Source organism: Pyrus communis, chromosome 13, assembly GCF_963583255.1.
Source record: "Pyrus communis chromosome 13, drPyrComm1.1, whole genome shotgun sequence".
In the NCBI taxonomy this organism is placed as follows: Eukaryota; Viridiplantae; Streptophyta; class Magnoliopsida; order Rosales; family Rosaceae; genus Pyrus; species Pyrus communis.
This window is the reverse complement of record NC_084815.1, coordinates 18,339,726-18,356,072: the sequence shown is the minus strand read 5'-3', so window position 1 is coordinate 18,356,072 and position 16,347 is coordinate 18,339,726. Positions and strand designations below refer to the sequence as shown.

Below are 16,347 nucleotides of genomic sequence, written 5' to 3'. Positions count from 1 at the left end.
GGGAGATTTAGGAGTAGGATTGTTCATTCCATTGTCTCAATTGTGTATTTCAGGTGTAGTTCTAGATAAAATTGGACCTAAGTGTAGTTGATTTCTGTCAAGATATACTAATTTTACGTGCTTAGGGCTCGTTTGGTATTTACTATTGGATCATATAACTCATACTAATTGAGGTATGTTGAAAGTAGAGATTAATAAATTTTTCCATTTGAGGGGACTGAAAGAGATAAGTTTCCTTAACGAGTAGTCCATCTTCTACCTCCAAGTTGGAAAAACATTTCGTCGTTTCTTCCTTCAACGTACCCTGAATATAGTGAGTTATGTAATCCAACCCACTCTTAGGCAGTAAATGAGCCGTTAAAGTCTTAATTCTGCTTATGCTATAAAACTGTTGTACTCGAGTAAAATTGGAGAAGCTGTTGATATTTGAACAGTCCCTAAGCAAACAGTGTGTCAAAGATTACTTCCTACATCTTTTGGTATTCTTGGCCTCCAAGTTCCTTGATTGCTTCAGCCGTCTGTGCAGTAGGTTAGAAATTATTTGAAACTTACTTCGGTTTCCAGAGTTTGTTGCCTTTCACTGATCCAGGGGAACATAGGTTCTAGTTGCAGGGTTAGCGATGTTGGATTAAAGTGATTTTTCTTTATGCTGATCAGTTGTTATATTAACAAGTCGACTTGTGCTCAACTCTATTGACCATAACAACTTGCAAAAATTTAGCGCAACAAATGAAGTATTTACTATACTAGAAAGTTTTGAACGGGGTAAAACTAATAGTTATCCATTCAATCATATAGAGTTGAACATATTGTTGTGCTCTTGGTTTGAAGAATCTAAGTAGAACGACGATGCTTCTTGCCTACCACAAGTTTGTGGCGAAGAGTCTGATGATTTATCAGTGGAGAAAATATCAGTTCTGAATCTAGGGAAGTACTGACCTTGAGAGAAAGTACGGAATCTTTAAAACACCTTTAAACACAAACATAGTCGATGCCGACTTGTCACTGCCCTTCCGTGCTTTTGTATTCTTCTCTGTCCAAAGCTCATCCATTTTCCCATCCGAATTATGCAAGGAGGTTTAACTGGCAATCTAATATATTTGTGGAAGAGAGGGATCAATCTTTAAGGCTAGCAAGGAACAATGTAAGGGGCGGAAACCTTCTGAATTAGATTGACATAAACCAGTGGTATCAAGCTTAAACTTTGCTTAGACTGCTTTGTTCTCCAGAAAAAAAGGTCAGTTTACGGTGAGTAGGTGGAACTCCGATCGCATCATGAATGTTTACATTTGCTTGACTGAATGATGAACATATCATTCCTAAACAAAAAGCGTTTTGGAGGCCTCTGGTTTTTCTGTGAACTTTGGTCCTGAAAAAGGATGATGTGAGTTGGCTAATATGTACTTTCCTGAAGCTTTTTCACTTTCTTTACTGTTTTCCGTTTGAAGCTTCACCGAGGATTGAAGTGGATGCCAGGAGAGGATGTGCTCGTTATCCGGGGTGAATGACAATGATTGTGAAGGGGTAAAATTTGTGTGTTGAATCGGGATTAGGCTCAATTTTTTCACCAGCTACAGTTAAGTTTCAGTTGCAGGGTTTGGCAAAGTTTGGTCTGTCTTGTAACCCACTTTATGGTTAAGGGTGGTAACTTTTACGCTCGGATTTTCTACTTTTGTGGCCTTCCCTTGGTTTCTGTCGATTAATTTCCTTTTTCCTTTATTCAGTCTAAAGGCTAAAAGAACAAAAAAAAGTAAGAGGACAAAAAGGGAGTGCGAAATTACTTTGGTGTGTAGGTTTGGTAAGGAAGTTGATGAAGAAAAAGTTCCACACAAGATTATAAAAGGGTTGATCATAATGAATGCCTTATTCTCTTGTTTATTTTAACAATTCATTAACGGGTTGGGATTATAATAGGTCAGAGTTCGATTTACTCTAATGAAACCCAAAAAAGAACAATGAATTGTATACACCTACAAAGGTCACCTTTCAAGGATAGATCTTAACACATTTGACCTATGAAATCTACTAGTTTAGGATGCATTCAAGTTTCATTCACATTTCAAAATATATTGCTAGAAAAATCGCAGAAATAGAAGAACTTCCATGTTACGATGAAGATATTGTAAGCTAAATACATATTACTGTATTAGGTGAAAATAATTCAAACACAAAAATAATGCATTATTAGCTTAAGATACTCGTAGAAATGATTTAAAGTTCAAGCTCTTTGTAGTTTTTAATTTGAGGAGAGTGGTCCGGCCTGACCATTATGAAGGTGTAAATATGATGTGACACTGACAGTATTACACAAGTTGGGTCCGCATGGATTTCGGAGATTTATTTGGTACTGGTAACTGGTGAATTGTATCCTTCAACCCTCCCCATTTAATCTCAGAAAAACTGGCAGAAAACACAAACTCATTAGTTATTCTCATGAAAAGAAAGGCTAAGTTCTAGTACACTGTAACTGTGTTTTAATTAAGTACAATTAACATAAACAAAATTGACCAAAGGAGAAACCCTACCAAACTAGTTTGACTGAGATTACTGGGAAAACGAAGCCCCACACTGTTTGCTTTTACCCATGAATACGAGCTGGTGGTCTTCGAGGACTTCAAATGCATGCAATAACAGCGACACTCCCATTTGGCCATATTCTCTCACTGTAAAACTCTCTCTCTCTCTCTACGTCGTCCTTTAGTTGTTCATGCCATGTGAAGCCATTAGATTTTTGTCAGTGAAATTTAAAGCCATTGATCAATCAAAGAAGCCCTAGCTAGGATGCTTTGGATTCTTCTTTCTCCTCCATTGAAACCTGTCCGTCTCTCGTTGTGTGCACTACCTCTCTCAGAACTCATTACATTGTTTTTTTACAATATCTGACACCTCCCCTCCATTTGTTTTATAATGTTTCGCATGCCACAAAAAAACACCATTGTTTTTACAATATATTGGAGACCTGAGAGCTCGTACTTTGATTCCTGCATTGCATGTAACCAAACAACCCTCAAGCTCTCTCTCTCTCTCTCTCTCTCTCTCTCTCTCTCTCTCTCTCTCTCTCTCTCTCTCTCTACCAATTTCACCTTCTTCTGTTGCCCTTTTCGGCTAAATTTCATGTAATGCAGCAAAGCTTTGCTCAAACACTCAAATGGGAAAGAAAAGTGGGACTTCATGGCTGACTATAGTGAAAAGGGCATTCAGGCCTCCCACTAAAGATTATGATCAGCAAAAAAGCAGCAGAAGAAGAGTTGAGCATGAACCAGAAGACGAAGAAAAGGTAACAAAATTAAAATTTGATTTTCTGTCGAGACGATATTCTAAACTATTTTAATCTCTATCGCTTTGTATATGTTTCAATGCTCATTGTTTGGTTTATATATGGACGCAGAAGAGAGAGAAGAGAAGGTGGCTTTTCCGGAAGCCAACTGTTCATGTTCAACAATGTGAAGCAAGGACAGTGACTGTGTTAAGGAATCTGCTCCATCAACTGCTGCTCCACCAGCTCCATCAACTGCTGCTCCACCAACTGCCGAATCTGCTCCATCAACTGCTGCTCCACCAACTGCACAATTGGAATACAACCTGGACAGCAGACCTCATGTGCTCTGATGTGTTGCAGCATGGGCACGTGGCTGCAATATTCCTGACAGTAGCATGGGCAGCAAGCATGTGTCTTTAGTTTAATATTCCTGACAGCAGCATGGGCAGCAAGCATGTGTCTTTAGTTTATTGCATGTGTGTCTGTGTAAGATGTATATAAAACATCTGACTATTATTACAAGAAATGTAATACAGAAAACATATCATTTGTATATGGTATCACGAGCCCAAAAACTCCAACGAGAAATTTTTTTTTTCTGATCCATCTCTTCCCTGTCTTCATCCATGGCCACTGACGCCTCTACAACCAACCCTCTACCAGACCTCAACTCCACTACTCCCACCTTGATCACCATAAACGCTACAGCCCAATTACCTGTGAAACTCACACCCACTAATTACCCATCCTGGCGTGCTCAGTTCAACGCCCTTCTTTACGGCTACGATCTCATGGGTTATGTGGATGGTTCTCATCTCTGCCCATCAACCACTCAAACCGTGCTTCGCACCTTTTGGATTCGGCAAGATCAACTCCTCCTTCATGCGATTCTTGCTTCCGTCTCCCCGCAGGTCATCTCCCTTATTGCCTCTGCCAAGACATCCAAGGAAGCTTGGGACAAGCTTCTTCATCTCTTTGCTAGCAAAGCCCGTGCCCGTGTTCTTGGTCTCAAAGAACGCCTTACTCTCCTGCGTCGTGAGAACAAGCCTGTCTCTGAGTATCTACAAGAAGTCCGCATTATTGCAGACGAGCTTGCCATCATTGATGTTCCCCTCTCTGATGATGATCTCCTCCTCTACATTCTTAATGGTGTTGGCTCGGACTTCAAGGAAATTGCTGCGGTAGTTCGCTCCCGCGACACCTCAATCTCTTTTGAAAACCTGCATGACAAACTGGTTGAACATGAAGCTGCTCTTAAGCGTGATGATACCACTGTTCTACCCCCAGTGATCCCTGCCAATGTCACCCAGACATCTCGCTTCCACACCTCAAATCGTGGCTTCCGCTCTCACAACTCCAACTCCAACCGTGGGTCCTTTCTCTCTCGCAATCCTTCTCGTAGTTCCTTTGAGCACCCCCACACATCTTCCACTGCCACCAATTCTCGTGGTTCCTACAAGTCCATCCAACAATCCTTCACCGACAATGGTCGCCGCTCTACCAACATGAACAACACAGGTTATCGTGGTTTCTGTCAATGGTGTGGCACTCAAGGTCATAGTGCCAAACGCTGCCCTCAACTCCAATCTGGACCTTCCAGTACGCTCGTGGCCAATCCTACCACCCATGGTCGGTCCACCTCTTCTCCAACATGGTTGCTTGATTCTGGTGCCTCTCACCATGTTACCTCTAATGTCAACACTCTCTCTGGTGCAGCCATATATGATGGTCCTGATGAAATAATTATTGGTAATGGTTCAGGTTTGGGTATCACACATGTCGGTTCAACCACTTTACCCTCCTTATCCTCCCAATCTTTCAGCTTATCAAACGTTCTATGCGTTCCTTCTATGAAAAAAGACATTATTTCTATCTCTAAATTTAATAAACAAAATAATACCTCTATTGAACTTTTTCCTGATTTCTTTCATGTCAAGGATCTGAGCACGGGGGCGGTTCTTCTTCGAGGCCCGAATAAGGATGATGTGTATGAGTGGTCTCCTAAATCTAAATCATTTCATCAACCACAAGCTATGGTGGGTGTGGTGGTCTCTCCCAACCTCTGGCATCGTCGTCTTGGTCACCCCAGCCATCAAACTCTCCAACAAGTCCTTCGTATGTCTTCCATTAATGTGTCTTCCAAGTTGTTCAAGTCTGTTTGTCATTCATGTCTATGTAATAAAAGCCATCGTCTCCCGTTTGGAACTTCGTCTCTCACCAGTCATGGTGCATTAGACCTCGTTTATAGTGATGTTTGGGGCCCTGCTCCATACTCTTCAATTGATGGTTTTTCTTACTATGTTATCTTTGTTGATCATTTTACAAAATATATATGGCTCTACCCTCTCAAAAAGAAATCTGATGTGTTTTCCACTTTTGTCACCTTCAAAGCACTAGTTGAAAATTACTTCAAAAGGAAAATCACTAGGTTATACACTGATGGTGGGGGTGAATTTATCAAACTCCAACATTTTCTCTCATCCAATGGCATCACCCATCTTCTTACACCACCTCACACTCCTCAACACAATGGAGTCGCCGAACGACGACATCGTCATATTGTTGAAACTGGTCTCACACTTCTTCATCAAGCTTCTTTACCTCTCACCTATTGGTCTTATGCCTTTAAAACAGCTACCTATCTTATCAACCGTATGCCCACTCCGATTCTTAATAATCTCTCCCCATTCACTCAACTATTTGATGAACAACCCAACTACTCCCGTCTTCGTACATTTGGGTGCTTGTGTTTTCCTTGGTTACGTCCTTACAATTCCAATAAATTACTCCCTCGTTCCCGCCCATGCCTCTTCCTTGGTTACTCATCTAATCAAAGTGCATTTCAGTGTCTTGATCTTTCCTCCCACAAAATTTTTATCTCTCGGCATGTTCAATTCGATGAGTCCACTTTTCCTCTTGCTAACCTCCCTTCCTCCACTCCCCATGTCACGGTTGATAACTCTCACACTTGGGTCTCTTCTCTTTCTCCAGTTACTCATGTTCCCGTCCACTTACCCACCAGGCCTGTTGAGTCGGCTGTTTCTTCTTCGCTGCCACCACACGTCACATCATCATCATCATCAGAATCTGCCCCTGTCCCAGAACCGTCACCATCCGCTGCACCTATATTCACCCCACCACATTCTCCAACCCAAACTGATCACGTCCAGCCACCTCCCCCCAACAACCCCGTTCGTACATACACTAGAAACCCTCATAGGACTGTTGTCACCTTTCCATCCTCTAACCCAACCTCCCCCAACCCCCCCGTACCTCCTGTGCTCCCCAATCATTCCATGATCACCCGTGCCAAAGTCGGTATCCACAAACCCAATCCTCGGTATGCTATGACTGCTACTAAACATCTCATTCTCTCCTCAGTTGAACCGACATGTGTCTCTCAGGCTGTCAAGGATCCCCTTTGGCGACAAGCAATGTCCAATGAGTTCAATGCGTTAATTCGCAATGGTACATGGGAGCTCGTTCCTTCCCTTCCCTCTCAAAATCTTATTGGTTGTAAGTGGGTGTTTCGTATCAAACGGCATCCTGATGGCAATATTGACAGGTACAAGGCACGCTTAGTTGCCAAGGGTTTTCACCAACGTCCTGGTATTGATTTTTCAGATACTTTCAGTCCGGTGATCAAACCTACTACCATACGCATTGTTTTGCATCTTGCCGTGACTCATAAGTGGCCAATTCGTCAGTTGGACGTCAACAATGCTTTCCTTCATGGCACACTCCGTGAAAATGTCTATATGGTCCAACCACCTGGTTTTGTTGACTCCAATCATCCATCTCATGTGTGTAAATTGAGGAAAGCCCTCTATGGCCTCAAACAGGCTCCCAGGGCATGGTACAAGGAATTACACTCATTTCTGCTCTCCCATGGCTTTGTCAATGCCATCTCTGATGCCTCACTCTTTCTCTTGAATAAAGGGACTGCTGTAATTTATTTTTTGGTTTATGTTGATGATCTTCTTATTACAGGAAACGATTCCTCACTTATAGCAAAGTTCATTCACCTGTTGGCAACTCGGTTCTCCGTCAAGGACCTGGGCTCCTTACATTACTTTCTTGGTGTTGAAGTCCTTCCCACAGCCACTGGCCTATTTCTCTCTCAGCACAAGTACATTCATGATCTTCTTGTCAATGCCAAGATGGATGGTGCAAAGGCTGTCAGTACGCCTCTCTCCACCACTCACTCACTCATGCTCCATGATGGCTCCTCCCCAACGGATCCCACTCCCTACCGTCGTCTTGTTGGTGGACTTCAATATCTCAGTCTTACACGCCCTGACATCTCCTTCACAGTCAATAAGCTCTCTCAATTCATGCATTCTCCTTCCGAGACTCACTGGCAGGCACTCAAGCGTCTTCTCCGCTACCTGAAGGGTACCATTTCCTTTGGCCTTCATCTTTGTCGTCGCCCCTCTCATCGTCTCTATGCCTTTTCCGATGCTGACTGGGCTGGTGATCGTGATGATCGCAAATCTACGACTGGCTATGTTGTCTATCTTGGTGGCAATCTCATCTCTTGGAGCTCCCGAAAGCAGCGGTCTGTCTCTCGCTCCTCTACCGAAGCCGAATATCGGGCCATTGCTGCCACCACTGCTGAACTCATATGGATTCAGTCCTTACTGCGTGAACTTGGCATTTCTCTCCCCACAACACCGGCTGTTTCTTGTGATAACATTGGAGCCATGTTCTATTGTGCTAATCCGGTTCTCCATTCCCGTATGAAGCATATCGATATTGATTTTCAGTTTGTACGGGATCGTGTCACTCGTGGTCTTCTTCAAGTCTCTCATGTCTCCACTACTGATCAGCTTGCAGACGCTCTAACCAAATCCTTGCCACGTCCACGTTTCCATCTCCTTCGTTCCAAGATCGGTGTCTCCGATGGTGCCATCGTCTTGCGGGGGCGTGTTAAGGAATCTGCTCCATCAACTGCTGCTCCACCAGCTCCATCAACTGCTGCTCCACCAACTGCCGAATCTGCTCCATCAACTGCTGCTCCACCAACTGCACAATTGGAATACAACCTGGACAGCAGACCTCATGTGCTCTGATGTGTTGCAGCATGGGCACGTGGCTGCAATATTCCTGACAGTAGCATGGGCAGCAAGCATGTGTCTTTAGTTTAATATTCCTGACAGCAGCATGGGCAGCAAGCATGTGTCTTTAGTTTATTGCATGTGTGTCTGTGTAAGATGTATATAAAACATCTGACTATTATTACAAGAAATGTAATACAGAAAACATATCATTTGTATAGACTGTAGGTGCAACCGCACCTGTGAATCCTGTTTTGGACGCTGAGCAGAGGCACGCAATTGCTGTGGCCGCAGCAACTGCAGCTGCAGCCGAAGCAGCAGTGGCTACTGCCCAAGCGGCAGAAGAAAATGTTCGGCTCACTAGACCGAATAACTTTGCTAGAGAACACTATGCTGCTACACTCATTCAAACAGCATCCAGAGGTTACTTGGTAAGTAACTTTTGACTGTGTTGAGTAGAAAAGGTTAAAAACTGTTTCTTCGGGATGAACTCCCAAGTAATTTTTAAGACGCATTTGGCTTTTCAATAAAAATTTCAACATAGGACATCTAGCAAAAGCGCTATGAACAAAAGTGATTTCTATCAAACCAGTCCCAAACCAGTCCTAAAACACAAAAATAGAGCACAATAAATGCAATTACTTACATATATGTGAATGCAAATGTGCACATATTGCAAAAGCGCTACGGTTGTTATTTTGAATTTTTTTGACATATTGCAAATGCAAATGTGGTTTTTGACTGAAGGCAAGGAGAGCTCTACTTGCACTTAAGGGCCTGGTAAAGCTTCAAGCTTTAGTGAGAGGTCATAACGTTCGGAAGCGAGCAAAGCTGGCATTGAAATGCATGCAAGCTCTGGTTCGAGTACAAGATCAGGTTCACAACGAGAGATCAAGGCTTTCGCATGATGCTGGTCGAAACTCCATGTTTGCTGAAACAGGCCTTCACTTATGGGAATCCAGAATTCAGGATATTCGTGACAGGAAGTCAATAGTAAGCAGCTGCTGCTATTTCTTCACTTTCTAGCAAAATAATATATAACATGAATTTATTCATCGTAGTAAGTGGCTTTCGCATTTATGCTTCTTATTTTCGTACTTTTGCTTGATATGAAGTTATGAACTAAAACTTGAGGGTTTTCTCAGTTACAGTTAGTAGTTTCCCGGTGTTCTTTTCTTGGCGTTAGATGCTTGTCTAATTCCTCGTTCTTATATTCCGCTGCGTCAAACAGTCTAGAGAGAAAATTCTTAGTGGTGAGGACTATTGGGACGATGGGCTTGAACCCATACTGCAGAGTCGAAAGGAAGCTGCTTTAAAGCGCGAAAAGGCTCTTGCTTATGCTTTCTCTCATCAGGTTGATCAAGTTTTCCCTCACTCTCTAATATATGGTTCTTTTAATACTGTTGTGCTTATTTTAGAAGAAATATTTCGTGAATCTAGATGGCACAATGGCGGTATCCCAATCTCATCGTACAATGCCATGTCAAAAAGTTAGTGATTGGTTTAGGATACCGTCATGTGAATATAAGTTTCTGTCAAACAAGCTAATGTCTTTAATACTTTGATGCCTAATTGAAGATATGGAGGCCTGGGAGGAACCTGTCTGCAGGGGGTGATGCAGAGATAGAAGAGAGAACAAGATGGCTAGAAAGATGGATGGCCACAAAGCAATTCGAAAACAGCAGCCGAGCTTCAATTGACCAAAGGGACTCCGTAAAAACAGTTGAAATCGACACGAATTCCAGGCCTTCCTTATACACGTCTCCAAATGTTCGAATTTCGCATTCGCAACATCAAAAACAACCAGCCTCCTACGCCATTGCTTCAGCTTCACCCCTACACAAATCACAGAACATGGATCATCTCTCGCCCGCAACACCCTCTCCTTCAAAACCAAAAACTCTGAAAGTGCGGTCGGCGAGTCCAAGATGCCCAAAAGAGGAAAAATACTATTGCTCATCAGCTGCACACACACCAAGCCTATCAGGCTTCAATGCTTATTGCGGCTTCAAGGGTACAATGTGCCGTTCTGGAACACCAAATTACATGGCTGCTACTGAATCCGCAAAAGCCAAGGCTCAATCTCTTAGTGCACCTAGAACAAGGCCTTCGACACCCGAGAGAGAAAGAGGCGGCGGTTCAGCCAAGAAACGCCTTTCGTACCCTGTCCCGGCTGAGCCACAACCACATAATTGTGTTGGCATTGGTTATAGTAGCTTTAGCCATAACTTGAGAAGTCCTAGCTTCAAGAGTGTACAAAATAATGGCTACTATGGGAGGGAGAACTCGCTGTCGTACACCGATAGCATAGGGGGAGATATTTCTCCATGTTCAACCACTGATCTGAGAGCATTTTCAATGCAAAGACTCAAATTTTAAACCCATATTTTCAATTTGGGTCCCAAATAAGTGGTGAATTTATGTATTTTGGTTTTCTTCTCCAATTGAGTCTTAAAGATACGAGTTTTTACTTTGGAGAAGAAAACACTAGACTCAAAATTCATCATTTTTCTTCGTTGAATAACATTTTTTCTAGTTGACATCGGTATTTTAACATTAGACTCAAAATCTCATATTGGAACTCAATTTTGGATCTCACTTTGACTCAAACCCCAAATATGAATTTTAATTCTCATGTGCAAGGGAGATGTTCACCTTACATTTGGACTCAAATATAAGATTTGAGTCCTTGCATTGGAGATGATCTAAGAGAGTTAAAATGAGATAAGTGCTTACGAAAGTGAAACTAGTTTTTCATTGGAGGTTCACACACCTTTTTTTATCTTCCACACACTCTTCTCAATTTTCAGCCTTCGGATCAAATGAATTGAAAAAAATTAAATGACAAAAATTAATCTGGTGTGCATGGGAGTTAAAAAGAAAAGTGTAGATAGCATCACCTTTCATTTGTTATTTGATTTGGAACTGGGAATGAAAACTTTGTGATTAGTTTGGTTGGAGCAGAGTTTTCTCTCTGTTTTCATTTTTATGGGGGTAAAAAATGAGATTTTTTCTCTATCGATGTAGGATGCAATCCCTTACTCTTCTATGGGATAGAAACCAATTAATAAAGGGAAAAATACCCGAATGGATCTTGGAATTTTGGGTTCAGGAAGAGAAAATGTGGGAGATTTGAATTGAGTATTCAAGCATGTTGTGGTGTACAAAATAGTACTTATCAAGGCTGGCCAAGGCCAACACAGCACGTAGATGCAGGTAGGCAGAGAGGCTGGCCTCTCATCCATCTAATTTCCCTAACAACGTTCTTTATACATAGTTCCTTCGTCTCTTTTTCACCCTAGTTTTAAAGAGTCACAAGTTTTGGAAGATTCTGAGAATTTGTAAGCTGAGTTCAACTGAATAATGTGAGCAAGAAGCAGATAGTTATTGTTGTAAGCGATATCGGATCATCATCATCATCGTTCGTGGATATAACCTAATTCGAGACAAACCGTGTAAGTTCAATACTTAATTTTTCCGAATTGCGCTTGGTTTGCAATGAGTTAGCTTGTTTAGTTTGGGCAATTCTTCAGCACCAAGTGTTTTTCAAGGCTGAATAAGTTTGGTAGAATATGAGGTTTAGGGCTTCTGCAATCTGCATCATGGGTGTTGCCATTATCTCTTACATCTGAGCAGGGTATGAGATCAGGTTGAACAAATTGCCAGCGGATCTATATAGGGACCCGGGGGGGCCCGGGACCTTCAGAAGCCTGAAGAAACACTTGTAATCGACTTTCGGGACCCTCCAACAATTTGGGCAGGTGTAGTGGAGTGCCTTGTTGCCTCCATGTATGTGGAGGCAGCAGTGCTTATAACAAATAAGAAGAAGAGGTTTTTAATTTTTGTTTAAAAAGACCTAGCCAAAATGGCAACGTTTTTAAGCCAAGTTATCATAAAAATTTTAAAAACTAAAATATCTCTGTTTTCTCTACAAAGCCCGATAACTTCGGTCTTTTCTAGTATCTCCAAATTATATTTAAGAACTCCTAGCCTCAATCGTCGCAACCTTCCAACTTTAAACCCAAGTTACCCTATTCCCCACCACAATTTGATGTTCTACGGCCTTTAGTTGCCTAATTTTATTTCTTCCAAATTCATTTAAGTTTTTTAATCCTAAACTCTAGTCCCAACTCCCAATTAATAATATATATGTTACAATAACAAATTTTATCTTTGTAGAGTCACTAATTGCGTTATGTTGCTGAGGAAAATTTGTTGATTTTATTACCTTTGAGATTAATCTTAATTTATTCAATGAACCAAATTCAATAGAAAATAGTGATATGGAATCAAATTAGTCTAATATTTTCTTTTTAACCTTTATGTTGAGATCCCCTGATCTTGAAATCCTAGATTGAGTGAAATTTAATTAGTACGGTCTCGTTCTTACATATTCGCTTGTACACTTGCAAGTAATTTAACTTAACAATTCAAAATTTTCTTTTTAGGTGGTTCTAAAATCTGGAACATAATGGCGCAGTATGCATGCAACAAAATCAACTAAAACAGCAATTATTTTCCCCATTCTTGATCTACTTCAAAAGTCAAAAGACACAAAAGATAAAACTTCAAACATTTAGGTGAAAACAAACCACCACTGCCCCTCCTCGAATCAAACATTTAGTTAATCAAATCATATTCTTGCCTACCATCTCCACGTGAGCTCCTATAGCTGGTGGAGCCACTGTCGCTGCCATTAGAACCACCAGCAATGCCAAGGCACAAAGCTTCAGCCAATGGTCCACCAGGTGGTGACCCCATCATCCAAGACATTGGGTTCGTCCACTGAGACTTCAAATCCCCAACACTTTCCCTCTCTGCCCCCAAAACTCCAAGCCCCATTTGGGTACTCTCTCTCTCTTCATTGCTTCCTTTCCCACCACACATTGATAGAGTGAGAGATGAAAGGGGAAGCTTCTGGTTTGAAGAAACAAAGACCCTATCTTCTTCTCTCTCTGCTGATGCTGACTTGGACCATGCATCGATGAAATGCCTTGTCTGTTGAGTTTGCTGGCCTTGGATTTCACCCGTGCAATCTGTGTGCAAATTTAGTGAGCTTTCAGTTTGCTGCTTCGGAATATCCACATCTGTGTTAGTAGGCTTGGTGTAGGGGCAGCTGCTGCTGCTCCTCTTTAGGCCCATCTTGGATGGCATCATTTGTTCCCACTCTTGGTTTGAACCACCCACAGCTGGGGCTTCCCCATTCATGAACCATGCCGAGGACCTTCCATGGTCAAGGACAAAAAACAACATTTATTACACAAAACAATGGAAACATCCATGAAAGAACCAAATCACATGAGAACTTATGCAACGGGATGCCATTATTACAATATCAATATCACAATTCATTCTTGCAATGCCAAGTAAAAAAATAAAAACATTTTTTTTTTTTTGGTCAAATGATAGATTTTGTTAGATGTTAGATTAGCCAAAGTTCGAACCACGCTGTCATGCAAGGACTCAACACCTTTCTATCACTATGGTCCAGGGTCACTTGCAAAAGTTAAAACACATTGCACCGCTACAATGGCCTACTGTTGTAAGTTTCTTTAGAACCATCTTCCCTAACATGAGATGCTACTGTGATTGTATCACAAGCCAATTATGTTATGCCAAGTGAAAACGTTAAAAACGCATCGCAGTGACTGATTGGCTTGACATACTGCTATATTGACATTCTGTTATAGGTAATTTTCTCTAATTGGCAAATTCAGAGGCAATAATTAAGAACAAAGCAACAGAACTTGATGGGTTTGGGTCCTATGTTTCAGAGCATACAAAATTGAACCCAAACCTAACCTAACCCAAAACCAAACCCACCTGGGCTGGACATGTGATCCACCAGCAGCAGTACTAGGAACCACGTTGCAAGAAAATGGAGTTGTCTGGCTGCTGATTTGGTTTTGTCTGAAAAAATTAGACCTAGGACTTCTCATGTTGTTGTTGTTGGTGGTGAGGAGGTTGGGGTTTAGGGTTTGGGAATCCACAGGCTTTCTTGAACGGTTCCTGGTCTTGTGAGCATGTCTCTCACAATACTTCTGATCAAAAGCTACATCTCGGGAACACCTCCATTTTTTTCCATCTGTTCTTTTGCACCTCCATGGCTCCGGATCTGAGCTCCCAGAAATCCCCAACTCCAGTGAACCTTTCACCACTAAACAAAAAACCAAACAACAAAGGAAGTTTTTTTAAGACAAGGAATTAAAATGACCAAACGATGGGGGTCTGTCTGCAATATATCGGAGTTCTCGGGAACTTAGAGCCGTTAGATCCAACCTACGGGTTGAATGTAACGGCTGTAAGTGCCGAAGTAAGCAATACTGCAGTGTATTGTAGAAAGATTTAAAAAGATAAACAAAAAAAGCAGAAATATTTACAATTTGGGAACTTGGAAATTGGTAAAAGTAATTGGGGAGGGGCAGGGGAAGAGTCCATGTACTTGTAAATCATTGTCTGTCTCTCAAGCTCTTCCATTTGAGCTGATGTAAAAGGAACTCTCACATTCGCATTCACCATTCCACCTATTCAAATTCAAAATTTATAAAACCCAACAGGAAAAATTAAAAAATAAACAAGAAAATTACTAAACTGTTCGTTAAAGTTGGAATCTTTGTTGTTTTCGTGAAGAAAAAAAGGTGGGAACTCTACCTGTGGAACTGAAAGCCAGGCTGTGATCAGAGCAAGGTAGATGGTGCTGCAGAGACTTTGGGAGGACAAAATCAGAACCGACAGGATATAAATCAGTCGGACAACTCGAGACTGGATTGCTTGTGTTGCAAAACAAAAGTCCACCACCAGAAGCAGGACTGTTATCCCAAACCCCACAAGCTTCTCTTCCTGCACTGGCAAGCAGAGGATCATGATGATGATGATGGTGATGCATCACCATCATCGTTTTCTTCCGAGGAAATGATTGCTGGGTTTGTTGGGTTTGCTGGGATTTTTGCATCATCAAACCCAGCCACTCTGTTTCTGCTGCTGCTCCCTTCTCAGCAAACCCATTTCTTTGTCCCATGATATGAAATCAAATTCAAAAATTGAAATTTTTTTTTTTTAAATAAACAGCTTTTCTCTCACTGCCTTCCTCCTCAATGTCCAAACGCACAAAACCCCAAAAGGAAAATAGCATTAAATACAACCCACGCTAGCTCTCTCCCTCTCTCTCTCTCACACAAAATAGCCTTAAATACAACCCACGCTAGCTCTCTCTCTACTGTGTGTGAGTGTGGTGGTGTTGTGGGGGGTTTTGCTAGAGTATGGTGGTGCCGCCACTTTAGCCATGCGTTGCGCTTTGCTACCCAAGCTTCCAACATAACTTCCTCTTATAAATAAGGACAAAACTCGTAAAAACAGCTGGCAACAAGGCCCCCTCTCTCTCTCGATCTCTATGTGGCACATAACGTTTACTTCACGTCTAATCAAACAGTGTTAAGTTTCCAAAAGCAGGAGATTATAGGTACCAACGAGTGAGATTGGACTTCATTATGGTAATAAATAGAGGCCAGTACTTGCAAACAACGAGAAATTTTTTCAAGTGCCGGGAACACCATTCCCTCACACATTAGGATTTAGTTTTATTTATTTATTGAAATATAAAATTGAAGGATATCCAAGATGTCAAATCCTAATGTGTGAGGGAACACCATGTGTCATGGTGTTCCCGGCACTTGGAAAAATTTCTCGCAAACAACATGTATATCTAGATCTAGCAAACGAGTCGTGTTTGTCATGTTTGTGTTACTTTTATGTAACACATGTTATCTTAATGGGTTCTTAATAGGTCGGGTTATTTTACCTAACATGTAAAATGACTTAACTCGTTATGACCTATTAAGATTTTTTTTTTTTCTTCTAAATCTAGACATACAACATTGTCACATAAATATTACTTCGAAAACTCATTTAAAACAAAAAAACTCCAATTTTCACAAACCCCAAATTGAAAAAACGAAACCAATCTTAATTCGAAAATTATTTCGAAGTAAAACCCTATATTTTGAAAGTAATTTGAAAGAATCAACAATTACC

At 41.4% G+C, this 16,347-nt stretch overlaps 2 protein-coding genes across 2 annotated transcripts; one reads left to right on the top strand and one right to left on the bottom strand.

The window, feature by feature from the left end:
- Positions 1–2,917: 2,917 nt before the first annotated feature.
- On the top strand, positions 2,918–10,857 carry LOC137713647 (protein IQ-DOMAIN 17-like). The gene is made up of 6 exons (XM_068452972.1): positions 2,918–3,277; positions 3,389–3,463; positions 8,538–8,747; positions 9,064–9,309; positions 9,548–9,670; positions 9,895–10,857. The coding sequence occupies exons 1-6, from the start codon at positions 3,149–3,151 to the stop codon at positions 10,693–10,695; spliced, it is 1,584 nt and encodes a 527-aa protein (XP_068309073.1). The 5' UTR covers positions 2,918–3,148; the 3' UTR covers positions 10,696–10,857.
- Positions 10,858–12,817: 1,960 nt separating this feature from the next.
- LOC137713954 (growth-regulating factor 8-like) lies at positions 12,818–15,696 on the bottom strand. Its single transcript, XM_068453315.1, has 4 exons — positions 14,968–15,696; positions 14,697–14,840; positions 14,140–14,473; positions 12,818–13,540 (listed from the first exon to the last, which is right to left on the bottom strand). The coding sequence occupies exons 1-4, from the start codon at positions 15,332–15,334 to the stop codon at positions 12,937–12,939; spliced, it is 1,449 nt and encodes a 482-aa protein (XP_068309416.1). The 5' UTR covers positions 15,335–15,696; the 3' UTR covers positions 12,818–12,936.
- Positions 15,697–16,347: the final 651 nt, after the last annotated feature.